Genomic DNA, 13,673 nt, shown 5'->3' with positions numbered 1-13,673 from the left:
ATCTGTTTTGGGGGGTAAGTTGTAATGTACTCGAATGTCATTCAGGTTTTGAGTGCACTGAGCATTGAGAAATGCGCGAAAAAGAATCTGTAAACATTTTCCTTTTGAGTTACACGGAACTGTTTCATGATACAGAAATATATCCTTTTGTAGCTGCAGTGCAATGCCTTTAGCAGATTCCAAAAAAGTGCAAGACCAGATTTTTTTCAACAAGAACATTACACTCAAATCATGTTATTACTTTTAAAAGTGTTATGTCACATTATTAAAGACTCACAGAGACACACATATAGACTCACACACACACACTCACATACACACACACACACACGCACACACACACACACACACACACACACACACACACACGCGCGCGCGCGCACACACACACACTCACACACATACACACACACGCGCGCGCGATGAAACACACGCACACACACGCGCGCGCGCAAAAACAAACGCACGCGCGCACTCAAACTCAGTCAAAATCACACATACACACACGCGCACAAGCACACGTATACACACGCGCGCTCTCAAACACACAAACACATGGATACACACATGCGCACAAACACTCTAACACAAATTGAAGTAAATGAATTTGTTAAAACTTACATGGAGAGTACTTTAAAAAGGATCGGGGGGAGGGGCAGTCATCTGTGGGGCAGTTGTACTCCCAAGGGGGGGGGGGGGAGGCAGTTGTCCTGGGGGTAATTGTCTTAGGGGGGAGGGGGATTATCAGAGGGCAGTTGTCGGGTGGAGGGGGGAATTGTCCAGCCTGCTACCAAATACGACACATGTTTTTCATTATTTTGAACTATTGATATCTTCACCTAATATTCTGGCTTAAAAAAGACATCCAGCGTTTGGAATTTGTGGGGAATAGATACACTGGAACAGAGCTCCCACTGAAAAGCCTTCAGCACATGCCATCCTCGTCGCAAGATGTTCTCTGTTGACTCAGTGTTGCTAGGTCTGCGTGTTTTCCAAGCCTCCCCACACACCAGTGTTACTTAAACATTGTGTAAAAAACGAAACTCTCTGTTTTTGCAGTGTGTAGCAGTTTCTGGCTTTCTGTCGTTAAGTCTTCTTCAGCAGTAATCGTATTGGTAACAACAACATAAGCATCTTGGCGGAAAAGAACATGCGCAAACCAACCCTCTTATTTGTCAGATCCTATTAAAGTAGACATCTTCTTATCCTTTTAAGTTTCTGTGCAAGTGCTTTGGCTCTTCAAAGTATTTCGTGCGTTATCCTCAACACGGACTAAAACATGTTTTCTTCTTTTATTTACCAATATACATCCATGGTGCTAGGCATCAATCAATCACTCAATCAATATGAGGCTTATATCGCGCGTATTCCGTGGGTACAGTCAAACACTACCCATTGTAGTTTCTTTGGTACAGTTCTAAGCGCAGGGATTTTTTTTTCTGGCTTGGTAGGGCTTGTAAAACTGTGCAACGCGGTTTGAAAATAAATAGTCCAGATGTAGTCTCCGTAACTATTGCATTATGCAGCTTGTCTTACAAACCTTTTTCTGCAGTTTAAATGCGGTCATATACAAACATACGCTTTTGGCATTCTTAAGGTCAGTTTCACGTTTCGTAAGGTGAATTTCGTCCGTATGAATAGTTCAACAGTATAAGCATAATGTTTCTGTCTCTTGAATGAATCATGACACAGAACTTGTTATAACACAAGCTGTCTTTTTCTAAATCATACACTAATCGAAATAATGCATAGGTTTGCATAAAAAAAACTTGCAGCGTCTTAACTAGCCAAACACTTTCATTGAGTCGCCGTTGCCTGTGCGTTCGTTTCCAAACGATTGTAACATGGAGCACATGAACAATATTATTTTGCGAAAACATTCCAGTAACATTGACTTATTCTTTGTACACTTTCCATTTTGTTTACGCAAATCTTAACTGGTTCGTTCGTTCAACTTATTATTCCTTTGGTAGATTTAACAAAAGTAAGATTGTCTCGCCTTGTGTCAGTTTTAAAGAATTAAACCTTCGTTAACACGATTGGTCTACAACATGGTGTATTTCTCACGAAAAAGAATCTACATGTCGATCCTACCCCCAGCACTACGGAGGCGATTGTAGTAATCATCAACGAAGAAAAAGCCAAGGCAATGTTTTTAAATTGTCCAAAGATACATGACCTTTTGCAATGTCCAGTGTGGAAGGTGTAAGGTTCTAACCTTTGCTGAGATAAATTTAGATGCGTCCATAAAGAAGCGGGGCAACTTGCATTGAACATGCAGGGTATTATACTCGTGATTCTTGTGAACCACAAATAGAAGTATGTTTAAATTGAGCTTGAGTTTTATTCATGTCCAAGCATTTTTTAAATACAATTTTGTTGTTGCTGTTGTTGTTGCTTGAATGCACCAACTTTGTTGTGGTTTTTTCGCTCACAGGAGTGCAGGTGCACTTGTGCTCGGTGTTAATGTTTAAGGACGCCCATCTGATCATACAAAAGCATCCGCCATCTCATCCAGAGCAGGCTGTAGTTTTTCCATCGTGCACATTTTTCTGATCATTAAGCAATCATAAAGTAATGATAACCCATGTGAGTTTTAAGGCTAAAAGTGACTTCGTTGAAATAATTTTGATTCTAGTCTGGCATGGCGTGAACTACAGAAACACACTTCTTCATTATTTTTTTATTGATAAGAAGACTAAATTATCATAATTTGTATTGTTCTTTTCTATGGGATTAATTTCATTTGTCTACCGGCTGCGAGACGCCGATTTGTATCCATCTCTCTTTCAAAGGCGCACATTACCCTATCGTGCACTCGTCTCTCTCTCTCTCTCTCTCTCTCTCTCTCTCTCTCTCTCTCTCTCTCTCTCTCTTCTCTCTCTCTCTCTCTCTCTCTCTCTTCTCTCTCTCTCTCTCTCGCTCTCTCTCTCTCGCTCTCTCTCTCTCTCTCTCTCTCTCTCTCTCTCTCTCTCTCTCTCTCTCTCTCTCTCTCTCTCTCTCTCTCTCTCTCTCTCTCTCTCTCTCTCTCTCAGTGAGCGTAGGCAATGGGAATTGAAATTTAGAGTAAAACAATTATCACTGCCACTCTCCCTGCTTTAAAATAGCCTGCATTTTTGTAAATCCAAGCTAATATTGCTATACTTGCAATAGGCTTTGGATTTGTAAGATGCGGAAAGCCTATTTTGAAATTGTTGTATATCATTTACCCTAGGAACAACACTGCTAATTCGGTTGACCATAATGATGTCAAGACAGAAGATTATCGATGGGTCATGACTTGTTGTCTGATCAGGGCTTTCTATCTGTCGATACGGCTCCGATACGTTTTTCGAAACATTCAACAGTTGAAAATGAACTGTTTTCCTAACGTCCGGTGTTTGTTCCGCTCTTTTTGTGCGTATTATCACTTTCGGATTGCTGTGGGGTTTTTGGGTGTTTTTTGTGGGGGGGTGTATTCTGTCCTGTCAATATGGTTTTGTCCGTGTATAATTGCTAATGTGTTTGTTTCCTCGTCTATCTATGTATGTCCGTCCATCAGCCCGTATGTGTTCATCTGTGTCGGCCAACAGTTGAGTCTGTGTATTTTCAAGCCTGGGCGTGTCTTCTCTGTGTTTTGTCACCAGTTTCATCATTGTCTGTTGAGAAAGACCTTAAGTACGTCAAGGACTAGCAAAAACAGACATCAGAGAGAGAGAGAGAGAGTCACATACAAACACACACACACACACACACACACACGCACGCACGCACGCACGCACAGAGCACATCACAATACAGAACGACCCAAACACACTTTTCACTTCTAAGACCCCATACTCGACCATTCTGTCCAACAACCAACTCTAGATTAACCCCCTACTTTCCCTCTTCTCTTTCCAGCGTGGTCGTAAGCTGAAGATGGGTCAACACGAGTCTCACCACGGCGAGATGTTGGACGCAGAGGCCATCCAAGCGGCCTATGGGCCTACCGCCTGGCCTTCCTGGCACCAATCCCTGGCCCCCCGCTGTCCCCAGAGGGCTTCTGGCCGAGGCATCTTCCGCGGAGAGTTCATCCTGCTCAGGTCTTCACCACCAGGGGGCAGGGCGGGCAAAGATGGCGGCAGATCCGGCCCCAACGGTCATCTTTATGCTCAGAGAAACCGTAAGTGAATAAGAAGCAAGTTGTTTGAAATGGGAATGATGGGGGGGTAAATGGTTATGTGAGGTCCAGATGATGCGGTTGGGGCGATAGGAGTATGATTTTTACCATTTGCGGAGATGAAAAAGATGGCCACACAAGCCACAGCAGACGAAAGCTCCCAAAATAGCCAATACGAAGTGACGTAACGTACTGAAAGAAGAGTGAACATTTCAAGATCCATTCAGTGTTACTACTATTCTCACACGGGGTTATATCAGGAGTTTGCTGCCATAGGCATGGGCTGATGACATGCTTTTGTTTGTTCGTTCATGGGCTGAAACTCCCACGGCTTTTACGTGTATGACCGTTTTTACCCCGCCATTTAGGCAGCCATACGCCGCTTTCGGAGGAAGCATGCTGGGTATTTTCGTGTTTCTATAACCCACCGAACTCTGACATGGATTACAGGATCTTTTTCGTGCGCACTTGGTCTTGTGCTTGCGTGTACACACGGGGGTGTTCGGACACCGAGGAGAGTCTGCACACAAAGTTGACTCTGAGAAATAAATCTCTCGCCGAACGTGGGGACGAACTCACGCTGACAGCGGCCAACTGGATACAAATCCAGCGCGCTACCGACTGAGCTACATCCCCGCCCGCTGATGACATGCAAAAGGAAAGATAACTTTTTTTTTAACAAGGTAATAGTAACATGAGGTTTCAACGAAGGGGGTATTTCGCGCATTATGAAACATACGAGACTCAAAAGGTTAAACGAGTGTGGTAAGAGTTGCAGGTATCAGTGAGGCTGAAATTGGGTGTTATTAAGATCAGAAGGGAGTTTAAGTTAGTGAAAAAGGAAACTGCCAGAGGTAGATCTTAATAGCTAATTACACAGGTGTACAATTGCCAACTAAGTAAAGATCATGCATGCTCTCGGACTATTGTTTGCTGTTGTCAACTTTTACGTTTTGTATAGCATGCACTTAGATGTTTTGTGTAGCACTTATTTGGCGATTATTTTTCAATTCCCGTGGTAATGGGTATAAGATGTTCCATTAATTACAAACAACGAAGATGAGTGGGAATTAAAAATCGATTATAAAGTGTAGATGCTGTTTATGTACAGAACATTACAACGAACAAACAATGCGTCAAAGAATCCTCTTGCAAGACGCCAATATTTTAATATATGTTCCTTGACACCCTGTTTATTAGCTCACCTGAGTAATCACTGAGTAAAAGTAATGAGCAGTGTCTGTCTTACTGCACGGGCGGGCGACCAGGCGGCTGGCCGGCCAGGAACAAAAAAACTTAACGCCAGGGTTTACTCAGATGTTTTTTCAAGCTAGAGCCTCCAAAATTGACGCTGGTAGGTTTTGCGGATTTTCATTAGAGAGAAAAATGTGGCTTGTTTTCGTCAAATTTCCAGGACACTGCATGACATTTTCCTGGAGAAGATTCATCACTATCAAGAAAAGGGTTGATTGTTTGATTTGAGATCACAGCTTAGAGTCGATGGGTACTTACGTCTTGGCTAGTTAGTTGGTGATGACATTTCTTTTTCATGTCAAAGTGTCAGAAAAGAGGTCACACAAGTGTCTGAATACACACGATTGTATAAGTGGGATAATCTTAGGATTGTATTACGAATGGATTGATACAGGTCACAGTAGGATCAAGTTTCAGTCAATACATAGGAAATCAATGTTCTCGTGAACATTACTTTATAAAGCTAGAACAGGAAATATAATAAATATGACGAAAGGTGAGTCGTATAAGCATTTGCGTTTCGTGTTTTTCTGCCCAGGTAGGTATAACGCGTCATGACAGCTCTGGTCCATTAGAACCGGTTGTTACTTTCAGCTGTTCGCATAATTTGCCACCTGATTTAGCCACAACAGTTATCACTTTGCTTCTTTCTGTGTGAATCGTTGAGCTAGGGTTGTATCATGTCCAAGCATTTTTAAAGTCTGTTGTTGCTGTTGTTGTTGCTTGAATGCACCAACTTTGTTATGCTTTTTTCGCTCACAGGAGTGTAGGTGCACTTGTGCTCGGTGTTAATGTTTAAGGACGCCCATCTGATCAAACAAAAGCATCCGCCATCTCATCCAGAGCAGGCTGCAGTTTTTTCCATCGTGCACCTTTTTCTGATCATTAACTGATTAAGCAATCATAAAGTAATAATAACCCATGAAAGCTGAGACAGGGGCGCTCACCAGCACGTTGTCTACCCGAAGGACGATTGCGGAAGGGGAAGGAAGCTATGAGAGATCTCACGCATCGAAAAATATATGTGTGATGCCACACCCTTCTTATTGCATCTCATTTCCCTTCTCATCATAGCAGGCACGCCACAAATTTGAGTGGTTTGTGAGACAATTTTTCTGCTAGTGTGCTTGCGTGCAGTCTCTGGCCCTTTCTCAAACCGCACCTTGCGTTTTCCCTGTCTCCACATCCCTCTCTGTCTGGTCGGCGCGAGAACCGGAAGTGCGCTGACATGCTGCGCAGCGCTACCATTCTTGTTGGCACAAAAGTTGTCCCCCTTGGCACTGGCCATCGGGAGTCGGGCCAAGTCAGTGGCAAAGTAAATACGCACAAAAACTGGTCCAGTTTTTTTTTTTTTTTATCCGCAAAGACAATAGATCATCTCTATTTCTAACACTTTGTGTCAACACGACAGAGCCCCGCTGGCTGTGGGACAGCTTCTGAGCTTCTGCACCGAGCTTGCGTTTGTTGAAGCTTATGCTTCTCGCAACCATACCATGTGTCCCAAAATGGGACCGAGGATTTGGCTTTGTTTAAAGATACCGTTTGGACGTTTTCAGTCCTTTAAACTTTAAGGCCTTTCAGTTTTACACCTTCTTGATAAAAAGTGTATTTAGAGTCGTATTTACTTTGTCATTTACAGAAAACTCTTAAGTTGTACTTAAACATACATTCATTTGTTAAAACTGGGATAATAGTCTGATATGTAAGCTATCAAGGAAATGGGTATGTTTCACATTGAATGATGTGTTAGTTTTGTTTCCAATATGTGTTTGCATGTGATGACCATGGTCATTACACCCCAATATTTTCCCAGCTGATCATTTCCCAGACAGTGATTCCCAGTGAGGGAAAGAAAGACAAAGATTGTTAGAAAGGGTAAAAAGTACAATTTCACAATAGCTCTGTTGGCATATTGTGATCCAGTCTCTAAACCCGAATGCACTACCCCGACAAACACACCATTAGGTGTGTTATTCCCCCACCCTGTAAGTACCCATCCCGACAAATATGCCTGCAGTCTCCTCCTCAATAGGCATCAGTTGACGTTTATGCAAAAATGTGTATCAATTTTGTTTATCTACTTGTAGCACAAGAGTGATTTTCTGTACGTTTATGATCGTTTAGGCGCCACCATGAAATGTAGAAACTCACATTCTCTTCAGCTAAACAAGGTATATATGCTTGCACCAAGGAAAAAATCAGTTTTAGGTTAGTTAATGGACTGAGAAAGCGAAAGTTATCCAACTGTCTGATACGTTATTGCTGAGTTGAATCTGACCTGTTAATGCAAAAGAGATTGTTGCGAAAAATGTGCAATAAAGGTGATATAATATCAGGGGTGGGACTCACTTGTGATGAAAAAAGAGAAAATCCCTTTATTTTAGGGGGGTTTGGGGGCATGCTCCCCCGATTTTTTTTAAATGGTACATTAAAATCTGTGCAATCTGGTGCATTTTGAGACTAAAACAAAAAATACATAAAAAAACACGTTCACACAACAATGGTAACATTGTAATGGTGCATATTTACGTAATGAACCATGTATCCATAATCCAATACTGGCAATAGTATGATCCAAGTGACGCCCCAATGCATTGAAGCTCAAAATGACTATTAGTTATCAGGAGTTTTCAGACAGCACAATTTAACTCTCAAGCCTCCAGTGTTCTGTTCCATCTCCACTTCTCTCCATATCATTTAGTCAACAAGTTATAGGTACTGTGATGAAATGGGACGCGGAAAAATAGATTACTCCATCGGAATTCGTAAGTTGTGTCCGCGGAAATCCGCGGATTCGCGGAAAAGTCCCACCCCTGATAATATACACCTCTACGCGAACATATTTCGTCTTTAACTGTAACGAACCTTTGATAATCCATTTAACAAAAAAATACCTTTTCTTTGCATGGATGTTCAAAATATATTCATGAGCTCCGCTTTCAAAGCATCCACGCGAATACTTGTAAATCGTCCAAGGCCTTTTCTTTGACGAGGAATCCTTCCACATTTAAACTCTTCGGTAATTTCAGTAATGTGTGAAATTTGTTTACAGCATGAGCCTTAAACATTGATAAAAACAAATACTGTTTGCCTGCACCAAAACCCGAAGCGCCACAAAGCTACAATTAAAAAAAAGACAACAGTTATTTGTGTCAGCATATTTCCTTGAGCAGGTCTTCCCCTTCTGGTCACGTCGTGTTGTTCCAAGGATAAGTGGGAAATTCGTCACGCCCTTAGCTCTCGCCTGACATTTTGTCGAATGAGACTCAGCCATCAATCCCTTGCGAAAGGCACAAGCACGCGGGATGTACATATAGAACAAATTCCCAAAGGGGACTTTTTTTTGGCCTGTTAATAGTGTAACGTTTTTGTTTCTCCCTTCTTTCTGTGTTGAATGAACAGAAAATATTCCTGACTGCGGCACTTCGGAAGCCTGTACAAAGTCTGACGATGTCGTTATTTCCCTCGTCGTTCGTTGTTTAAAAACAATCTCTGTCTGGGGGACGAGTGTGACCAGTAAATAGTTTGACGTTGTTGTTGTTTTTTCTCTTCGTTAAGTGTAAAAAGAAAAAAAGAAACAGCCTATTTGGGGGACCTTCGTAACCTGTAAAAAAATAAAAATAAAGGTTTTGTTCTTGTTCTTGTTCTTGATGTTTTTCTTCATTTGTAATGCAGACGAGGGAGAAAGGGTCCTTCCTTGTGGGACTTTTCTGACCTGTAAATAGTGTGGCGTTCTTGTTTTCTCCCTGGTTTTAGGGGGGCCCGGTAGCTCATTTGGTAGAGCACTGGACTTGTGATCGGAAGGTCGCAGGTTCGAATTCGGGCCGGGACGGACACGGGTCAACTTCATGTGAAGACCCACAGACGGAAGCCATGTCCCACCCCCGTGTCATCACAATGGCACGTAAAAGACCTTGGTCATTCTGCCATAAGTGCAGGTGGCTGAATACACCTAAACACGCAGACACCTGGGTAGCGCGACTCCGTTGCTGCTAGCTTTCCACTGGGAGGAAGCGACCCGAATTTCCCAGCGATGGGACAATAAAGTAATGAAAATGAAATGAAAATGAAAATAAAAATCGCACGAAGAATGCAGTTTTTATGTAAGTGTGTCAGGACAAAGCAGACGAAACGGACAGCTTACATTGTCTGCCTGTAGAATTAAAGTGTTGTTTATAACCATTCCCGTGCACCATGTGACTACTCTGGCCAACCAGGACTGATTTTAGGTGACCTGCTAAATGGTATAACGGTCAGGCAGGGACCTGTTTGTTTATCACTCTAAGAATTACGAAGACAAACTAAAACATTGACTTAAAAAAATCAGGGTGCCCTTTTTAAAAGAAAATGACACTTGTTTTGTTGTTTATAAACAGTGCGCTTTTAACATCCTAAAAATACTGAAAAGTCAATATTTTCGGTGGAATTGGATTCTCAAAATGGCATGGCACTACTCACCTTTGTGGAATGCCGTGCTTGAAAATTGCCTGGTCAAAGATTTTAACATTCAAATGAAATTGCGTCACTAAATTTACGTCATTTCCTTACTGTTCAATGTTGACTTTGAATATGTCCCTTCCTCTTTGACAAGAAAAAGCAAAAGAAATGCATGTTCAACATGGTGTGAGATTGCTGTGTGCGAAAACTTTAGCTGATAATCGAGCAAAAGCGAGCTTTTTAATATTTGAACAAGCAACGAGTGGGAATCTGGTACGACACAGCAAGCAATGTAGTGTTCATTTTATCCTACATTCTGTACTTGCGCGCCTTCTGCTCCAAACGTCAAGGAGTCGAAGCATTCAAATAGAAGACGCGTCTTATGGAACCTCGATCTCTTCCAAAACCTCCAGAAATCTTTGACGTAAAAGCTAAAACACGTCACTCTAGAAGATATAGCGTGACGTTTAAGTTCTCACAACTCTTTCAGGGGAAACAGCATGCGCAAAAGTGTTTTCAGAAGGACGTTTGTCTCGGTGACTTGTCATCATGAGCAGTGGAAAATTAGGTCTCTGTCAAACTCTAGTTTGACACGACCTCCTTTACATGACATACCCACGTGTGAGTGTGTGGTTTAGTTATGACATGGGTGCTCTCTCTCGCGTATGTAGGATAATGTATTTCATCCCATGGCCGAGTGGCAACGCACTTGCGCTCGGAATCGAGAGGTTGCGTGTTCGACCCTGGGTCGGGCCGCTATTTTCTCCCCCCTTTCCTAACCTAGATGGTGGGTTCAAGTGCTAGTCTTTCGGATGAGACGAAAAACCGAGGTCCCTTCGTGTACACTATATTGGGGTGTGCACGTTAAAGATCCCACGATTGACAAAAGAGTCTTTCCTGGCAAAATTGTATAGGCATAGATAAAAATGTCCATCAAATACCCGTGTGACTTGGAATAAAGGCCGCGAAAGGTGAACATTCGCCTAACAGGCTTGAGGTTTGCTGGTCGATGTGAATGCGTGATATATTGTGTAAAAAATTCCATCTCACACGGCATAAAGCGCTTTGAACTTCGGATAAGGCGCTATATAAATAAAGAGAATAATAATCTGATCCATTTATTTAATCATGTGCTTGTGTTGTACTGGAATTTGTTAACGTCTGTACGTATCGCACTCGTTAACATCTCAACTGTCCCCTGCAGCATATGAAACTCGCCTGGATGTTACAGTGTAAAATTGTCCACAGTATTCATGTGTTGTTTTGGTTTTAACTATTTTTTTTAGAACACACACATTGCACTTATCACCACTTCAAGGAAGTCACATAACCATGCACAGACACTGCTTGCACGAGCTTCATCACAAAAGTGTAATATTTGCAATGTTTCACTCTTTGCAATTGTATCTGTTGCCTGCCCTTTTCTGTGTTGTTTTTGGTTTTGTTGTGTTTGTGTGTTTTGCGTGTTACAATTTCACCTACTGACCTAGATTTGCCTTTTGTATTTGTCGCTCGTCGAACAGGCCCGTGTCCTATTTCGCTGCCACTAGGACGTCACGAATACCCAGGTTCCAGACTCAACCACCCCGGGTGCGAAGAGGAGGAAGAACTGTTGGGAGCAGGACTGGAAAGGTATGTTTAATTACCAGGACTGAATGAAAGGTGCATGTGGTTGTGACACTCTATTTATGTTTTGAAAGTATTAAGATTTTACTGTTATTGTGTCTCCTTCGTTGGAGGTACATTGGGGCTCATGAGCTTTGTGCAATGACATCCATAACCAGAGAGACTGCTAACGTTTCAAACAGCACAATCAAAAAACAAGAATGGTAAGTTTTATATAGAACGGTAAATTAACTAACCATTCTTGATTTTTCAATTTTGTCAAATGTGACCCTCCACCACGGAATGAGTCACATGTCACCTTTGCATGATTTTTATATTTTTACATTTTCCTAAAGAGTTTTTTATGCTCTACCCAGTGGTGAAAACCGTTTTAGAAAAGAGCGAAAACTGTTTGAGTTATAAGCCTGTGACTAAGGTGACCCTCGCACTGTTACCAGACACTCCCCGCGAGGTGACATGCGACTCATTTCGTGGTGGAGGGTCACAAATGATTTTGGAACCGGGAGTTTGCTGAACGAAATTGCTTTTTTCTGACAGTCGGCATTCTTTGGATTTTAACACGAACAACTTTTTGACTTCTCTGCGCTGATAGACATCATGAAATAGATGTTTAAAGAATCCCCCGCAACACCATCAAAGAGCGTTGTAACCCGGGAGGTAAATGAACTGTGAGATGGGTTGGGGGGAGGAAAACGGATCAACCGAATGAACTACTGCTACCACCAAGGTACTGATATTCATTTAATTCAGTTCGCAACAGTCAACGTCGAGGTCACTGTACGAGAGACATACCAGAATAATTAACAGTCTGCATCATCGATAATTCCATGGCCCTGTTCACAGTATACTGTCACGGATAGGTGAACATTCAACCCATTAATAACAGCTGATTGTCTGATGACTTCAAAAACAGCTCCGGGGCAAATTTAACCCCCATTTAAGGGTCATATGAGATCATACATTTCGTGCGTCGGAGCAGCCAAAGCGATACGAAGAGAGATACGTTAACTGAATCTCATGTTTGTGATTGCAAAAAGAAGACACTTTTTTATTTGACAGTGTTTGGACTTTATCAAATAATTCAAAAACCTTCAAGTTTTCTTTGCTGCTACGATGCCTCTCCCCACCCCCCTTAGAAATGGTGTGAGTGGTAAGACGTCGGCCTCCTAATCGGGAGGTCGTGAGTTCGAATCCCGGTCGCTGCCGCCTGGTGGGTTAAGAGTGGAGATTTTTCCGATCTCCCAAGTCAAGTTATGTGCAGACCTGCTTAGTGACTTAACCCCCTTCGTGTGTACACGCAAGCACAAGACCAAGTGCGCACGGAAAAGATCCTGTACTCCATGTCGGAGTTCGGTGGGTTATGGAAACACGAAAATACACAGCATGCCTACTCAACGAAAGCGGAGTGAAGCTGAATATGCTCTCAGAGCATAGTGTGGGGAACCCAAATGGGCAAACGAGCTCACACGTAACCAGAAACAATTCTGGAACGCCGAAGAAGAAGGTGTGAGTGCGTAGAGCAGAAGGGCGCTTGCGCTTTGGCATTATTTGAAGTTTGTCAACAAAATCATACATCTTCCAGAAATCTTTACTGCCACCACCCCCCGTCCCCTCTCGCCGCCTCCCGTGGTGAGAGTGCGCAGAGCAGTTTTCTCCGTTATAAATGCATTGATGTTGTCTTTTGATTCAAATCAAATTCCTTATGACGTTTCCGTTGACCCCACATTAACTCAAAGCCACCTGGTACAGGAATTGTCCACTATCTCTAGTCAATCAAAATGTTAGTGACGTCTTCTTTTGTTTGACCCCGCGAAGCATACCTCCTTCAAACCAATTAAGTTCGCACCTATCTTGAATAGATTTACATTTCTGATGACCCTTGGCTAGCTGACCTTGTTTAACTTTGCATCTATGTTTAATCAAATTACAAATCTTAATTAGATCGATAAGGTCGAGCCTCTCTTCCTCTGCGTCAAATTCAAAACGAATAAATCTTCATCTGTATGATTAATTCAAACAAATCTTTCGTGACGTCTTCAGTCAAATGATCCTACACCAATTAATCTACTTCTCAGATAAGTCGAATATAAAGGCTGACCTTTAAGGGCTAAAGGATATAAAGAACATGAACGACAGCATCAAAGCCAAAGCCGATTAAACAGAATGTATTGAGCACATAGGAAAACACTACTTAAATCGAAGAGGCCCTTGTTTC

General features: G+C 42.3%; 1 protein-coding gene across 1 annotated transcript in view; it reads left to right on the top strand.

Moving 5' to 3' along the window:
• The first annotated feature begins 3,888 nt into the window (after positions 1-3,888).
• LOC138954887 (uncharacterized) overlaps positions 3,889-13,673 on the top strand; it is a 15,146-nt gene continuing 5,361 nt past the window's right edge. The window contains exons 1-2 of the mRNA XM_070326643.1: positions 3,889-4,144; positions 11,356-11,464. Of these exons, the coding sequence (XP_070182744.1) occupies positions 3,901-4,144; positions 11,356-11,464 (353 nt within the window). The 5' untranslated portion in view covers positions 3,889-3,900. The remainder of the gene's footprint in view (positions 4,145-11,355; positions 11,465-13,673) is intronic.

This window comes from Littorina saxatilis, linkage group LG2 (assembly GCF_037325665.1).
Source record: "Littorina saxatilis isolate snail1 linkage group LG2, US_GU_Lsax_2.0, whole genome shotgun sequence".
Classification (NCBI taxonomy): domain Eukaryota; kingdom Metazoa; phylum Mollusca; class Gastropoda; order Littorinimorpha; family Littorinidae; genus Littorina; species Littorina saxatilis.
This window is presented reverse-complemented; position numbering and strand designations above follow the sequence as displayed.